This window comes from Orbicella franksi, chromosome 4, assembly GCF_964199315.1.
Source record: "Orbicella franksi chromosome 4, jaOrbFran1.1, whole genome shotgun sequence".
Taxonomy (NCBI): Eukaryota; Metazoa; Cnidaria; class Anthozoa; order Scleractinia; family Merulinidae; genus Orbicella; species Orbicella franksi.
In genome coordinates this window covers 26,053,234-26,069,797 of record NC_138148.1, presented here as the reverse complement: position 1 = coordinate 26,069,797, position 16,564 = coordinate 26,053,234, and the positions used below count along the sequence as shown (strand labels likewise).

The window sequence follows — 16,564 nt, the reverse complement described above, 5'->3', positions numbered from 1 at the left end:
TGGAAATGAAAATTGCGTTAAGTTCGTTGGCAGAAGGCAGGAGGCTCTAGATTTTGGCTCAGCTCAGCCTTGCTTTCCTCCGAGCGCTCAGTCACCGCTGACCGAAAATGCGCTGTCTCTGCGGACGAGATTGTGCGTTCGTCGCAAGGTTTATCAGGTTGCGTTTTATCTGGTACAATCATCTCATCAATCATTCTTTACGCGTGGTTTGTTCTCTGTGTTGTCCGTCAATTTATTTTTCGCTTTCTCAACCATCTACTCTGACTCCTTTTATCCTTCCACGTATGCACATATCACAGCATATAATATGGTTTCCAGACTTAATTTACAATGAAATGAAGTTCTAGATTTTAACACTAAGAGAATTATGTTAGCCACAGTTGAGCACGGTTATTGGATCAATCTAACTGAGTAACAAGTTGATCACTTTGCGCACACACCGCTTCAGCGCTATGTGTTCGCGCCGTTTGTTGCGTGTCGCTTTGAATGTCGGAGATCAGTTGTAATGCATGAACATGCCTGAAAAAGATGGGATTGTCAATCTTTAAGCTAAAACTGTGGTGGTGCTGAAATGATGAGTGCAAGTTCCAAGAATGCAAGATAATGGATTCTGTCTGAATTTTTTAAAAAAATTCTTCAAAGATGCAGTGATGAGTACCAGTGACTTTCGCTCCCCTCTGGAATTTTAACTGTCCCGCGGAAACAAAAAAAGTTAAAGAAAAAAACACTTACTGACTGAGCTTGGCACAGAAAAATAAGGTCGTTGTTAACTCATATGTCCGTATCTGCCCGGGAGGTGGATATGACTCGCTATTTTCATAGTATCACCTTCCAAGATGCAGTCGAGAAAATCATTGATAACCTTAGTTCAACAAGCAAACCGCAAGAAGCTTTGAGCTGGTCGTGTTTCCCCCACACCACATGAATAAACAGAAATGATCACAGGAAACCAGTTGACGGCGAAACACCGATCACCCGAAATCTACGTGGTTCATTTCAGTGATTTATTTTTCACTCGGTTGCAAATAGTCTCACCGCAAAACTAGGCTCCATTCAGAGCAACACGCCTGGAATCGACTGTCTGCTTTTTGTGGCTTATTATGTGACGTTTGTGCTTTAAATAAACCTGAGAGGTAGTTTGCGTGACTGTGTGGGTCTTTGATCTGTGGGTTTTAAAACCGCTTTAAGTGTCATTTACAGCACACTCCATCGTGATAATTTGCAGGAAACACGTCTTTTGTGGGGTTCAGCTTGTGCCTCCCGCTCTTGATTCTAATATAACGTGGTACGTATAATCCTTTGTAGGCCTTTGTGTATTTGCTTCGATGGATTTGCTGTATACTTTACGTCTGACAAATGTCGTGTCTAACTGTTTATGCTCGGACGAAGGTATATTCAACCTTTTCAAACGCTGTCAGTCCGTAATCCCTTAATCTGTCTTGCTGTAAATATTGCACGGTTTTTAAGTAGTCTTGTAAAAACAAATTCTTGATGTTTATTGCGGATAGCTCTTGGGTAAAGGAGCGCATTTAGATTCAAGTAATCGTCTATAGCAATTAGATAGTGTAGTATAAGACCATTTCAAGTAGTGAGCTTCGAAATTTTCTTAGACAATCCGGGCACTGTATTTGCAATGGCAAATCAGGGATTGACTCTGATTTAAACATGATATAGTTAGTACTATTTAAGTTCAAAGTTTACATTCTGGCTTATGCAACGCCGGCTACGTTTGCACACCCACAACAGATCCTTGAAAGGCAGGGAGCTTTCTTTCTCGTGCGTTTGACAGGAAATTTGGAGTTTAAGTTTATTTGCACTCGCGGTGAGAACCACAGGTTTGGCATAAATATTCCTTCTTATCGATGAACAAATCGTCTTAAACACAACAGAAACTGGAGATTTGACTGACGGCTGAGAGCATGGGGGCGAATTGTTCAAGTGTTTTGTGGCTGTGTCTGTACATGATGTCTCACAGCAGGTCACTGGCTGACAACACGACAAAAAATTCTTCCAATCTTTCGATGATTAGTAAATGACACGGTATTATCGCAGTATATCACTGGCGACACAATTCGTTGGCTAAAAGGCTGCTTATTTGCATGTCTTTTTGCTATGATTATTTTTCAGTTTTCTTTGGCCAAGATTTTCCTTCCACACGTTTTCCTTTTTCACTTCTTTTCATCAATTTTTGCACTTCCTGACTTCCTGACAAGGTTACGTTTCTGCGCTTTTCAAAATTTGATGTTATCAGCAAAAAGATCGGGCGATGTGATTCGTACAACCATAAAAGATAAAAACACACCTTATAAACTTTTAGCCCGGCTTATCAGACTAATCAGAGACATTGCTGGTCATAAGTCATGCAGTCTTATAAGCGGTATCGACTGACAAGCTACGTAGCTTTTCACTTTTCATGTATGTTTCAGCAATATCTTAAGTAAAGAAGTTGTTTAGTCCTTAGCTTGTAAAGAAAACCTCTCAGTGAAACTATCTTAGAGTCTTATGATAAACTGAGCTTTAAAAACAATACAAACGGACAAAGGTTGATTAGTGGGCATTTGTACATCCTTTTGTCCCATTTTCAATACGCTTGTTTACCATATGAAGAACGCTTCCTGTCCTACGAGGCTTCAACCCTAATAATATAGTTTTGGCGACTCGTACATTGTGAAGCGATGTTGCTATGATGTCGTTTTAATCTAACACATAGATGTTATCGGTTTCTAGGCTGTTTTTAGAGTGTTAACTGAAGGTCTTGCAAGGGTTACATCTTTGCTAAGAGATAAGATGGTGATTCCGTTTGCATTTGTTATTGTGACGGCAATGAAAGCTGTTATAGTTCTTGGCCTCTCTCAAGAAACTATCCAAGCGGACCGACTTTGGCGCCACAAAGAGTCGCTTCGAAAGAGCACCGCCAACTTTCCAGGTGTCATTGGACACCCTTTTCCTGCAAACGTCGACGAAAAAAGCCGAGTTCTAAATCGAAAGACTGTCGATGATGTGGACGATCCAAACTTTGGAAATGTCGACTCGATGTCGCATCAAACTTTGCCAGACAAGACTGTTAAACACCGATCTAAAAGGCTGGTATTTGAAGTGGATAATCGGCTCGTGGTGCCTCCATCGTTGATCGAGAAATGTCCCTTTTCAGCCGCAGTGGTTATCTCCACTGGCTGCTCTGGTGTCCTGGTCTCTCCCAGGCATGTCCTTACTTCAGCTCACTGCCTTCATAACGGAAGCCATTACGTAGATGGGTACAGAGACCTACGAGTGGGGTTCCTGTTGAAAAACGGCACCACAGCTTGGCAGGAGATCAGTAACACCAAGATGTCGAAACAGTGGAAGAATGGTAGCGATCCGAGTGCAACGAGATTTGACTACGCGCTGATCAAGTTAAAGGTGAACCATAGTCGCTGTTTCCTGCCCATTGCTCCGAGCCAAACGTACCCTTCTGGGAAGAGCTGCACTCATAAAACCATTCATTTTACAGCATTTGACGAGGACAGGGAGGAAGGCACCATGCTATACAGGTTTGTATGGGCTCTTGTTTTAAATCATCTTTCGGACTGTGTCGAGACCGGATGATGTCCTTTCTAGGCACCTTGTGGCCTTTGTGTAGAAGGAGGGGGCATGTTTGTCTGAAAGTGTGAGAGTGAGGGGGTTGGGGAGAGAGAGAGGAAGATTTGTTGAATGGTGTGACAAAACTACTGCTTGAAGAGGGTCTCTTCAGCATGTCGAAGCACTGGTAGATTAGGACAAATCCTACTGCATGATGGCTGTTTTCCAAGGTCTCTCTTACTGATGACGAGGAAGATGTCTTCGCGGTTTGGAAACATTAGGAATGAAATGTGTCCCGATATTCTAGAAAGGGATTACTTTCTGGCCTTTCAAGGGAGTACTGGTGTCTTAGTTTTAGGGAGCGTCCACTCTACGCCGCAGAGATTTGAAAACGCAGCTCTCTAGCTTTCTACGGTTAAGCCTACCGTCCACACTAATCCGTCACCAAAATGGAGCTTTTCGGAAATGCTCTTCAAACCGGAGGAATTTGGAAACGCCGGCTTTTCGTTTTCGTATGAACGGAAAACATTTTGAAAACGAAGCTTTTCTAAAAGATGGCGTCACGATAATCATGTGAGTTACCTGACCGAGTGTTTCTCAAACACTAATCCAAAATGACCGGTGATTGTTGCGTTTTTCAATTTCTCCGTTGTGTTGACGGAAAGCACTTGATGCGTTCGGTGTAAAACCTCCGCAGTTCAAATTCCTCCTGCGTAGTGTGGACGGAGCGTTAGCTTGACTTGTTTTTTTTTCAACTTGTTTTAGGAAGTGTCGCATTTTAGGCGTCACCCCCAACATGCTTTTCCAGTGCTGTGACGCGACAGCAGGGTCGTCAGGAGCTGGTGTTTATGAGCGCCACAGGATCAACGGCCGTCGAGATAAAGTTGAGCGCTACGTGGTAGGCGTGTTTTCCGGAAATCGCGACCGCGTTTTTAACTCGTACAAGGAGCCTGAGACGATCAAGACCTGTAATGGCCGCCTCCCGTATATACTTGGGTACCTTCATTACATGAGATATTATCGATATCAAGTAAATTACAACTCTGCTCTACGATTTAATGAGAACGACGTGTTCCATATTTGCACGTGGATGCGCAAGTTAGGAGGAGCTAACTGCAAGAAGTTCCTTAAGGAAAGGCGGCGAAGACGAAGGCGACAGTTGAGAAAACGTCATGGAAGAAGCCGAGTCGTGCACTGCGATCGCATGGAGTAGAATCGTTACTGTAACGAAAAGTCTTGCTTGTGTAGTAGGGGAACTTGATATAAGTTACACTTAGCTACAGCACGTATACTGTAAGTACTGTTATTTACTATTGACTATTCTATATAAGAGACTTTAAGAAAACCACAGCGGCGACGGCAGCGGGAACATCGCTAAACAAAAGGAGAGCGGTACAATGGCTATACACGTGCCTTATAATTCTTAGTGCAGTGTACATGACATGAAAAATAGTATCTGCTTATTTGAAAGGCCTTCCAAAATACAGAAGAACCCCGTTTTTCTTTTTGAAATATCTTCTTTCGCTTTAGAGTTATTGACGTTTTTCTATTATGCAAATTAGAGCAGCGATGACGCCATATTGTTTGCAACTGAAAAATGGTAAAATACTGAATAAACAATATCTCTAGAAAATAAGCAGTGTTCTTGAAACTTGGCACCACAAATTTGCATCACAGAAGATACAAAATAACACTCTTAGTGCTGTTGCCATGGCAACTCTTTCGACTTTAGTCTCTTTCTGTCAAAAAACCAAATATCCCCATTTGCAACCTCTTAAGTGAGACAATGGGTCCTGCTTGGAACATACATAGTTCCTATATTGTCTTAACTCCCATCATTAGAGTGGGTGGAGTAGATGGTTCTTGGTTTAAGACAAAAACTGGAAATTTCAGTTTTTATTAAGACAGCACCAGCGGCAAAATTGTTGTCATGGCAACAGCTTTAAGGGTGTCATTTTTTAATTTTGTGATGCACAGTTGTGATGCCAAGTTTCAAGAACACTGCTTCAATATTTCTAGAGATATCGTTTATTCAGTATTTTACCACTTTTTAGTTGCAAACAATATGACGTCATCACTGATCTAATTTGTATTATAGAAAAACGTCAATATCTCTGAAAGGAAAAAAGATATTTCAAAACGGGAAGGCCATTCTTCTGTATTTTAAAAGGTCTGTCAAATAAGCAGAAATTATTTTTCATGTCATATACACTTAAACCGTTCTCTGTGAAACAACAGCGTGGAATGACAAAATTGTGCATTGTTTAACACAGTGAATCACGACGGCTAATTTTTTAAATTTTGATTTCAAAGTTAACGGCTACAGGTTTCACATTCAGTTGCGAGATAGAGTATATCGTGAGATTCGCAGGTAAAACATAAATTCACTTTTTGATCGACGTTTCCCCTGGCGTTGTCGATGTGGTTACTTCCTTAAATTCCCTCATGGCGTTGATGAAGAGTTTTTGTTTCTTTTGGAGATATTTTTGTCGTTCAGAAAATGAAGCAAGAACTAGGTTGAGACAAGTGAACTTTTTGATCTTGAAAAGAAGCACAAAGAAAAAATATTTTTAGCCCCAATATACTCATTATTAAACCGCTCAGTTCTCATTACCGTACCCAACTTCGCAAATGAGCCAGTTATAAGCCGTGTCTTCTGTCCTGATATCCTGCGATATCACGTCACGGACCTGATATGGCTACGATATCATGGTCCGCTTGGGCCGAATTTGTTTACGGTAAATATCTAATCGTACCTTTTTGCTACGCTTCGGCGGCATATCAGGTTCGTTTGGCCTCGCCATGGGTATTTTTACTGGACTGCGTCTGGTCAAAATACGAACCATGGCTCGACCAAACTTGCCTGATCCAAAGCGTACCAAAAAAGTAAGATTAGGTATAAATATGAATGCTAAGAAAGCAAAGATCATGTACCAAGTTCAACCGGGTGGGAATTAAACCACAAAGCTTTTCCTGTTTAGTGTAATTTAAAAGTAATATAACAATACCCGCATAATATTAAATCTATAACTGTTAACAGTATGATATATTTTAAGTAAAATTTAGAAAAAGTTTTCAGTAGCGTTTGTGAGCAGGACGGAGACATTAAATAAAAAGAAGATTCTTTCGTGCAATTTTACCCAAACTGACAAAGGTTACATTTTGTAAAAGCCAGATTTTATATTCTTTTTTAGTCATTTATTCAATTTGTTGCATCGAAACGTACAGGCTCAATAAATTTCTAACAATATTGAGATGTTAAATAGTCTTTTTATTGTCTTGAGATTGATCTGTGTTGCTCTGAACATTTCCTGTCAGGGAAACAAAGATGCGCGCGCATACAAAACTGTCGCTGCCCTCAATGTATAATTGTCTCGCGCCGAACATGCCAAAAAAACTCTTTATCTACAAGATTTATCGCCTCCTCTCTAACAAAATTCATTGTAACAGAAACCTGAAACGAATTTGACGGCAGTTCGAGCGCTGTGAACGAGCTGCTGACCAAAAGGCATCACACACTGGAGAAGAGAAACAAGAACCTGGTTCACAACAAAATATGTTAAACATGTTTAAAAGTGGTTTAACTAAACAAGGCTAACAATTAGCTGCCCATACCGTACACACCCCTTAACTTAACAAGGTAAAAACCTGTTTCATTAAAATTTGTTAGCAAGGTGGTTTGAGTCTTCTCAATATGACTGCAAAGTATAATCGACAAATAGTTACACCTGATTAAAATTGCCCCATTCACACCAACTAAACTAGTTTGACTAAACCAAGTTTAGGTTTTTCCAATTTGTGGATTACGCTTTGCAGTCATTTTGAGAAGACAAACTTTAAACCACCTTGCTAACACATTTTAATCAAACAGGTTTTTATCTTGTTACGTTGTAGGGTGAGGATGGTATGAACAGCCAAGTTTAACCCTTGTTTAGTCACACCACTTTTAAACATGTTTAACATGTTGGTGTGAACAATGCAAATTAGTTAAGTAGTTAAAGTTGGTGTGAGGTGACGTCCGAAAGAAATTCGTACAGCTACTTTGAGAATTGGCCCGAGCAGCTTCATTTTATGTCTTTGTCAGCTGGAATTCTAACCCCGTCGTTTACAAAACAAAGATTTCGTCATCCACCACAGGAAGTAAGGTTATCTTTGTTATATAAACAGAACTCCAACTGATTAGAGCCAGCAGTGAAAAAACAACAAAATATATACCACGCTGTAGGCAAACTGTTTGCCTCCAACTGAGCTCTCAATTTGGAACACACAAGAATTGTCCGCCAAGATCAACAATTTTAACTCCAGCCAGTAAACTTAGAATTCTTGAAATTTGTGTTGCATTCCTGTGATCCGAATGCTTATAACGCTGGGCGAGCAGAGCCGAGCTGTGCTGTAACACTGCTGTCAAGTCAAAAACTACCTTGCGGGAAAGACGCTCGGGGCGCGGCGGGTTACTCCCTTATATGGTCTATACTGGTGTGGTAGGGTTTTCAACCGTTTTGGTAACAAATAGGGTACGGTTTTTGCACTTCGTCTTGAACTGCGTATAATTTTTAGAAGAAGCTTCTTTTTCAGGGCATAAATATGGTAGGGAAAATCGCAGATTTTGGGCATAAATAGGGTTAGGGGTTTGGGAAGCGGGCCGCGCAACCCCACCTAATTTTTCTGGGAGTACTCCCCCCCCCCCGGGAAAGACGACAACCAGCTAGTGAGATGATGAGGGCAATTAATCACAAACCGAACTTAATGAAGCTCTTCCCCAATCCCCACCTCCCTGGGCATTATAACATACCGCGTAAGAATTTTCCTCACTCTCTACATCAGTATTGCTTGGTTTGCTCTCTTCTGCAGCGCGTTTTAAATACTCGGTCAGTAGGCATCGGATCACAGAGAAAGTTTGGAATATCCCTAAAATTTTCAACAATGATATTACAAGAACTATTTGTGACAGTTCTTTTCTTCGACCTCGCATCGAAATAGCCGACTCATGATCAGTGCGTATCACCTTGTTGTTGAAAGTAGTTTGACCACGGTTTGTAATATGTTAGGTCAAAACCCCGAGCAATAATACCTTTTAACAATAGTAGAAATCTTGGGATCACGCGATGGATCACGTTCTTCTGGTGCCAACCACGTTACCAAGCAACGCTCCCTAGCAAAGTCGCGGGGAAAGAACAGCAGAATTTTTTGTTCTCAGTCTGTGCTGTGCATCGTTTTAAAATTTTTATTAATATATTACCAACCTTTTACAGATAAAAAATTCTTTTTAAAACATCCCCAGCATTTGTTTGTCAAACTTCACTCCATAAAACAATAATAGTTATTAATATATTATCTACATAAAATTTTAAGCTCTTCGTTTTAAGATCGTCTAGATTCAGAAGGATGTTTTCTCTTCAGAATGCTGTCTGATATTTTTTGGAACTAGGGTGGGAAGGATTTACAGTTAAAATATTTACTCTGCACTCAGTTCTTTAAGAACTTGTTAAATCTTGAACTTTTTCTATCAAATTTCCTCCAAATGTTCCATGCAGAATTAAATTAACAATCCAAAATAAGTATAATCTTGAAGTTTTTCTTTTCACTTAAATGAGAGAAAATAATGTTTGTTTACTTCGTTTTAAAAGCATTAAGTGCAAACAAAGGGACTGAATTAAATTAAAATTTTACCGAGTCCAGGATTTGTGTTAATTTGACACTGAATTAATGCAGTCTGAGCAAATAAATAGGCCAGTTAGGAGTTACCTTGTACCTCTGTTTCACAATGGTTTCGCCTGAAGACTTGTCTTGACAAAGAGGGTAAAGGCAACTCGGAAGTGGCCTATTTATCTCCCCGTCTTGATTCATTCCAAGTCGCGCGAAGAGAAAGTTCCGTTGACTCAAACTGAATAACCGGAGTCTGGACCCTATTTGCGCTTGCCGCGTTTGAGGCTAAAGAAACGACTGCTGAATGGTGAGCTGTAGTAACCTTGAGACAGTGACGTCGAGTTCATAAGAGTACTCCTGGAGTCCAGGCTACTCACTTCATCGTCAGTAATGATGTCATACTCGTCCGCACCACGGCAGGATAAGGGCAGATTTTCGGAAATACTCAACTGAGACATAGTTCGCCGCACTATAGCGTCCGTGAAATACTTGCACTCTAAAAAGTTCCTCATCTCCAGCTGATTCACGATGCTTTCGCGCCATTTTCTACTGGGAACCCTGTCGCGTTTTCCCGCGCGATTGTTCATTCTGGACCTTGCACATCCGGGAGAGTAAGATCCTTCGCTTTCCGTGAGCTTCTCTTCTGTCATGGTTCTCTGTCGTTTCAGGTAAGTTGTCGCTAAATGCGCGATGCTGTCTGACCTCACACAAACATCTCCTTCTTCCCTTTCGTTATGGGATGTCTTTTGATTCCTAATAGCTAGAACCAGTTCAGATCTATCAAGAGGGTCAACCTCCATATTTATCAAGGCGTTGTTACTCGCAGCCTCCGCGTGGGGTCGGAATTCAGCGTACTTATTCAAATAATCCGCGAGTTCTTTATTGATTTTAACTCTAGCGCGGCATCTTTGCGTGTCGGATTGCAGCTCTAAAAACGGTTTGGTTTGCGCGTCGTTCCGTTGTTGTAGCTGCCAGACAATGTTTTCCCTCCACCAACAACTTCCACCATTACTTGGCACCCGTTCTAAAGCGACAGGTCTTGGTGGTGTACATGTGCCTCCGCTGTCCTCTACCTCCTCCAGTACTTTGCACGAACAGTGTGAATCGAACTTGTTTTGGATGTCAACGCCGCTACGCGACTCCGCAGCTGGCGACTCCACGCTGGTGCCAAAGCCATTAGTTTCTTTTTCTTGAACTGGAGTGCTATGAGCTAACCCTCCAGCCAAGAACTCCTCTTTAGACGAAGGAATGATAATATATTCATCAAAATTTGTCAGTTTTACCGGAGGAACATAGCTCGTTTCTAGCATAGGCGTTGAACACGCGCTCAAGTCGACAGTGATGATGTCATAATCCGCGGCAAAGTCGTTCTTGGGTTTTCTCGTTTGTACTTCACTGAGACATTTTGGGCATCGACACCGGTCAACCTCGTCGTCTCCATAGTAACCAGAATTGACCAGTTCTTCGCTGTATAGCCCACTCTCTGAGCTGCTTCCATACGTGTGACTGCCTCTGTGTGAGTTTTGCGACGAACGGGATGAATTACGCGACCTTCTTCGTTTTGATCGTGAGCTGCTTCGTGATGCTGTTGAACTGGTCGAGTCCCCCCAGCTTGAATCGATGTTCTTTAGCACGTGGAGGTACGAATTCACCACGTACATTACAGCTGCCTAAAAAAGAAGAAACAGAAAAATAAATCTCTGAGTTTCTCTAAAGCTCGTGTAACTGGGAGTGTGTATGAGAGAGGGATGGGTGGGGAGGTACATTGGGGAGGTACGATGGTGAATTTAGACGGGAGTATACTGCCCGCTTCTCGACACTGTGACACCGTTTCAGACGAAAATACGTTATTCCACCCCCCTTTTTACACCTGACATCGGCTGGTGGCATTAACGATAATCACACACTTTTATTAAATAATACTCATTCTTTTTCTTGTCAATTCTCTTAGAAGATGAAAAGTCAGACCTAAAAATAAAAAAAATGCTCTCTTATTTAAAAAAAAAAAAACACACCTAATTTACAATGATACAAAACGAAATCTGCAACATAGCAATGAACGTTATTTATTCTTCACCCAGGCCATTTCATATTTTTCTATTTCTATTTTATTCACTATACGTTCTCATGCGTCCAGTTTGGGCAATTCTTGTAAGAGGGGTTAAAAAGGCAGTATTTTAGTTTACTGATAAGTTTAAACTGTAGCAAGTTGCACCCACTACCCCTTCCCCTGCAAGCTCTGTCCACCAACTGGTAGTGGTTGCTAACACCTCCAAACTTCTGACGGCATTTAATTATCACACACTGCACTGTTCATCTGAAAGAGCATACCCCTTCTTTTGAAGCTTACAGTTTGATACTGGAAGTGCTTTATATATTTTTTTTTTAAAGAAATGGGGTACATTAATTTTACTACTGTGAATAAAAACTTGTTGCTCCTAATTAGTGGTGTCGCTTAAGTCAAAAGTTTAGATGTGTAAAACCATGTTTCTGGTTTGAATCTAGATGAGAAGATAAGTAATGTCAGATCCAAAAGTGCATCCATGATCATCTCTTACAAAGTTCTCAAGAGAGAAAATTCCCAGGGATTTCTTTTTGTCAGATGCATGGAATGGGATGTGGGAAAAACATCCCTACCTAAGGTGAATAGCACCAAATATGGCCTAAAGTGTTTTAGTTATTACGCTGCAAAATACTGGAACACACAATCTGACAATATACGCACATTAGCTGGAACCAAGGATTTTGTTAGCAAGGTTCGAAGTTTAACATTTTATATATTTATTTTACTGTATCATAGTATATTAATGAAATTTTCAATTTTTATTGTATGAATATGTTATAGCTTTTAATATCATAATTATACGGTAGTTAGTTATGTTAATTTTAGTAGTGGGATATCTGTAAGCTAGCTGTATGGCTAAGCATATTGCCACTTTCTATCCTATCCTGTCACTACTATGAGAAGTATTTTGCACATGTCTCCCCCCATCACTCCTGTGAGAATTACTTTGTTCATGTCTGGAAAGAACACTACCCCGTAAAATCCTTGATATAAACTTGCTTTCGGTTTGTAAAAAGAGAAGCTAATTGTATGTGACATCAAAGGAAAGATGCAAAGCTTCAACAAATCTATCAAAACATTTCCTTTGTTAAAACTGACCTGCCAGACAGAGCAATAACAAAAACAGTATGAAAATGGATTTTTAAGACTATTTGCTTTCTCAAATGCTACCATTAAAATTCAACACAATCTCCGCTAAACCTGACAACGCATTTTAACTGTGCAAACAGGAAAAAACTCCGCAATTTGTTTGGTAAAACATGATAGAATTGTCAAACTGTTTCCCCATGGGATTAAGGACTGAGTGTCAACGATTGCTTCATAAGACATAATACTTGGACGTCTTCTTACAACAAAATCAAAGATACACGTAGTAACGCATGGAACAAGGTAAAGCTATCAAAATTGAATTACGATAGTCTCAGTTGTTAGTAAACAAGTCGTTCAATACAAATAACAGCAGCTTTCTTCACAGCCGAGCCAAAACGTTATCACACTATAAAAAAAGTTGGGAATTCAAGGAAGATGAATATGATATTTTGCTCCGAATCGATTCAAACCCGGAAATCTTAAGAAACGCAAGTATTCCACTCGCCCAGAAGCAATGACAAACGTGTAATGTTGCATAAATGATAAAATCGTCTTGCTAAAAGCGCCATGGATGTACATATGAGTATGTAAAACCTAGGGAAGATAAAGCTGAACTGATCCCCTGAGGGAATTACCTGTACAAGCAATGTAGCATCGCGAATCCGTATTTACAGATTCTACCGCAACGAGACGCGTATTTCTTGGTGGTACCACAGTTGAGCGGAAGAAAAATCAAAGCGATCTGACGTATAAACTATTTGCCACGGCGAAACTCGTTACAAGCGCTTGCACTCGGTTTAAAATGACTCTAATCAAACGTGATCGTACCAATGCTCGGCATGAATTTTTAAGACTGCTAATGAACAATAATCAAAATCAGAAATAATTTACCTTTGATCTTGACTTAAAGAACGAAATCATATTCCGAGGAAATATCTGGATGACGGCAACAAAGTATGGTCATTTAGTTAACGTAAAGTTAACATAGATGTTGCGAGTTATAGCTCAAGGCCACTCAATCGATATTTTTGGTGATCTGATCAGTCTTTGCCTTAACTCGTACCGGCCAGCACATTCCTTGTGTTTTGATTTCATATATTTATTACCTTTAACAGTAAACTGATCCTATTTACGGGCTATTACAACAAAAACAATCTTTCTAAAATGCGGATGAAGCAAAAGATATTCATCTATGCGGCGCTCAATTTAGTATAGTTGTGTGATTCTTTATCCGGCCGATCCCGCTACAAGAACTCTTTTCGACATGCCGCAGCTAGTGATCAACGGGTTGTGATGACCATAACCCAGCTTAACCCTTATCAACTTAACTGTTGAACGCGTACGAAAGCAAAAGAATCTTGGTAATCGATTTGATCGGTAAATGTACTAGAGTAAAAGACCATCGTATACTACAAAAGCAAACAAAGGTTTTTACTCACTGCTCATTCACTGTCGAGTAAACTTGAAGGCTGGATCTTTATGTTTGGCATTCCTTGATGCGTGGGGATTGTTTGACTCATATCAGGAAGAGTTAACGACCCTGAAGTTCTTGACAAACTCGTAACTCGTTCAGACATCTCTCAAACAAGCGACGGTCGATCACATTGTTTCAAAACACACAGTGCCTCGATCACGTGTTGTCACGTCACGCAATACGACCTTTGGAATCACATTCCCGCCAAGGTTTTCTCGCGATATTTTAAGAATTTCCGCCTTTAACAAAACTGTTGTTCAGAAAAAGAAGAGAGAAGAAAAAAGTACAGTCAGCTGATAAACCATGCTAAAATGTTTTGTCATGACCGTCACGGGCTGTCTAAAAACTACGTTTGTTTACTCCCGGGGTGTTTAGTTTGCAAATCGCGTCACGTCTGACGGAAAAAAAGGAAAATAGACACGCAAGGCATACTTATAGAGAAACGTTGTGAAAACTGTATTGCTTTGAGTCTCGCTTGAACAGAACTGAAAATGCGAAAATGTTAGAAAGGGTATTTTAATAAAACAGCCATTTTTTTTTTGTGAAACACCTTTTTGAAAAGCACACTGGAGTAAATCACCTCACTAATTTAGCCAGATGAAATTTTCATGTTGTTTTTGTTTCCCATTGCTGTCATATGAGTTTTTTTTTTTTCCAAGTACCCCTTCACTGTTTTCAAACCCTATGAGTGAGAAATACTCTGTGAATTTTAGGGTTGGAATGTACCATGTTGTAAGACTCCCCATTATCCTGGGGGTATTAAAGTCAGGTATCATAACGTCAGGGAGGAGCAAAGATGGTCTTTGGGACATGAGGACTTTTAGGGTTAGAAATTCTGCAGTGACTTTTGGGTAAAAAAGTTTGGTCCTGATTTCTTTGGGGATTCTCTCACTTTTCTCAGTGAGACACTTCACACTTCTGTAACTGAGGCTGATACAATTTTGTATGAGCATCAGCTTCAATAATTTAGAAGACTTGCACAGATGCAAACTGCATGCAAATTGTAAAAAAGACTTTCTGTTTTGACTTATTTAATCAATTTCATGCACTAGAAAAATAACTTTTATGGGGTTATGTTCTGGGCCATTAGGCCCTTTTTTGGGTCTAACAATTTGGTCTCATTTTCACCTCTCCGTCAGTATCACACCTATCTATAGACACCAAAGTTTGTTCCCAGGGGGCACTGCCATATATGGGCTATATAGGTATGTGCCGCTGTGAAGGGTATGGTTTTCAAGCAGTTTACTCTAGGATAGGGTATATAAATCAGAACGTTTGGGTCTAGAATAGGGTATAATTTTTCACAAAACTGACTGCTTGTATGAAGATTTTATCTAGACTAAGGAAACCAGGAATTGCCTCTCAAAAATATAAAAAATCAAATCGGCAAGTTTAAATTTACGCAAATCAGCCTAAACAGTGTCGATAGATGGGGGGATTTGGGGAGTTTACTCTAGTATAGGGTAGCAAAATTCAGCTGAACTAGCTCTAGTATAGGCTAAGGATTCCAGGGTCCCAGCGGCACATCCCCACCCAGAAATTCCCAAAGTATCCCCCCTCCCCCGAGAGTTTGTTACAGTATGTTGCTATCAAAGATACTTTAGTTACTGTTTCCATCTATGTAACTTTCTTTCAGTAACTCCAGGTGTAAGCTCCTGGCATGGTAGACTCTAAAACTGCCTTTATACCAGTGATCAGTTTTCCAGTAAATGATACCTCACTGTAGACTAAACTTTCTAATTTCTCAATAAACCGCTTGATAGAACTAAGAAGTACCAAGTACCAATAACTAATGAGAGTATTCCCTCCAGGGGGTACTCACAGTATACATTATGGGGGGTCCGACAGAGCTTCATATTGTGAACCCCAAAAAATACATGGGCCTGGAATTTTACACCCGAAAAAATACCTGGCATCAAAATTTCCTACCCAGAAAACCCCCAAAACCTCAATACTGATTTATTCAATCAAACAGACTCTCGATCTAAGTTATGCATGATTTTGCATCAATAAGCTAATGAAATTGGTATGTCCGTCAATGTCTCTTCATCCTCCCTTGTACTCCAAGTTTGAATGAACAATTTTCTGATCCCATGATTGCAACAAAAATTTTGCTCAGAGATATGTAAACCCAAAAAGTATGCATATTTTTTAAGGCCTAAAAAAAATATGTGACAGATCTCTTGACCCAAAAATATACCAAGGATGAAAATTTTCAACCCAGAAATATACATTGGACCCCCCCTGTCATGTATACTGCGAGTACCCCCCTGGGGTATTCCCTCAACATTTTCAATGGGCATCTATACTATAGACAGTGTCTGACTGGACGTCTCTCAGACATAAAAATTCAAACAAAGCAGCAAACAGTGGAGTACTTTGGTTGAATCTCTGATGCCTTTCAGCCAGGAAAAGAAATAAAAAAAGCATAAACAGACAACGGTTATTTGAAATAGACTTATGGTTTGTGTAAGATCTTGAGCTCTAGCGGAAATACTGGAAATAATGATTCACCACGGCTTAGTTTTGAAATTTGAAGTGTATAAGGGCAAACCTTTTTAGTGCCATGATGTCAATTTCAATTATTGAACCAATCATTTGAGGTAAAAATTGAGATGGCATTATTATGTTATAATGTTGTCTCTCCGGTAAGCAAAACTAAGAGGTTGTCATGAGACTGGTATCACTGGCTGGATGTTATGGTTACAATATTGATTTTCTTAAATCGAGAC

The 16,564-nt window shown here is 40.1% G+C and overlaps 2 protein-coding genes across 3 annotated transcripts; one reads left to right on the top strand and one right to left on the bottom strand.

Annotated features, from left to right (window-relative positions):
- Window positions 1-446: 446 nt before the first annotated feature.
- Window positions 447-7,359, top strand: LOC145485162 (serine protease 23-like). Its single transcript, XM_081463860.1, has 3 exons — window positions 447-1,285; window positions 2,728-3,530; window positions 4,324-7,359. Exons 2-3 carry the CDS (start codon window positions 2,788-2,790, stop codon window positions 4,769-4,771), a joined length of 1,191 nt encoding a protein of 396 aa, XP_081319986.1. The 5' UTR covers window positions 447-1,285; window positions 2,728-2,787; the 3' UTR covers window positions 4,772-7,359.
- Window positions 7,360-8,746: 1,387 nt separating this feature from the next.
- On the bottom strand, window positions 8,747-16,482 carry LOC145485145 (uncharacterized). Of its 2 annotated transcripts, none has more exons than XM_081463838.1 (2): window positions 12,994-13,785; window positions 8,747-10,874 (listed from the first exon to the last, which is right to left on the bottom strand). In XM_081463838.1, the coding sequence occupies exon 2, from the start codon at window positions 10,863-10,865 to the stop codon at window positions 9,465-9,467; it is 1,401 nt and encodes a 466-aa protein (XP_081319964.1). In that variant the 5' UTR covers window positions 10,866-10,874; window positions 12,994-13,785; the 3' UTR covers window positions 8,747-9,464. The 2 variants fall into 2 exon arrangements, with proteins under 2 accessions (XP_081319964.1, XP_081319962.1); XM_081463836.1 differs by lacking the exon at window positions 12,994-13,785 and adding an exon at window positions 13,798-16,482 and having other exon boundaries at window positions 8,748-10,874.
- Between the last annotated feature and the right edge of the window lie 82 nt (window positions 16,483-16,564).

Excerpts from the sequence above, each read along its gene's own strand:
- LOC145485162 (XM_081463860.1), top strand. The coding sequence starts at position 2,788 with ATGGTGATTCCGTTTGCATTTGTTATTGTGACGGCAATGAAAGCTGTT. Across the intron at positions 3,531-4,323 it reads GAAGGCACCATGCTATACAG|GAAGTGTCGCATTTTAGGCG; the intron begins GTTTGTATGGGC and ends AACTTGTTTTAG.
- LOC145485145 (XM_081463836.1), bottom strand. The coding sequence starts at position 10,865 with ATGTACGTGGTGAATTCGTACCTCCACGTGCTAAAGAACATCGATTCA.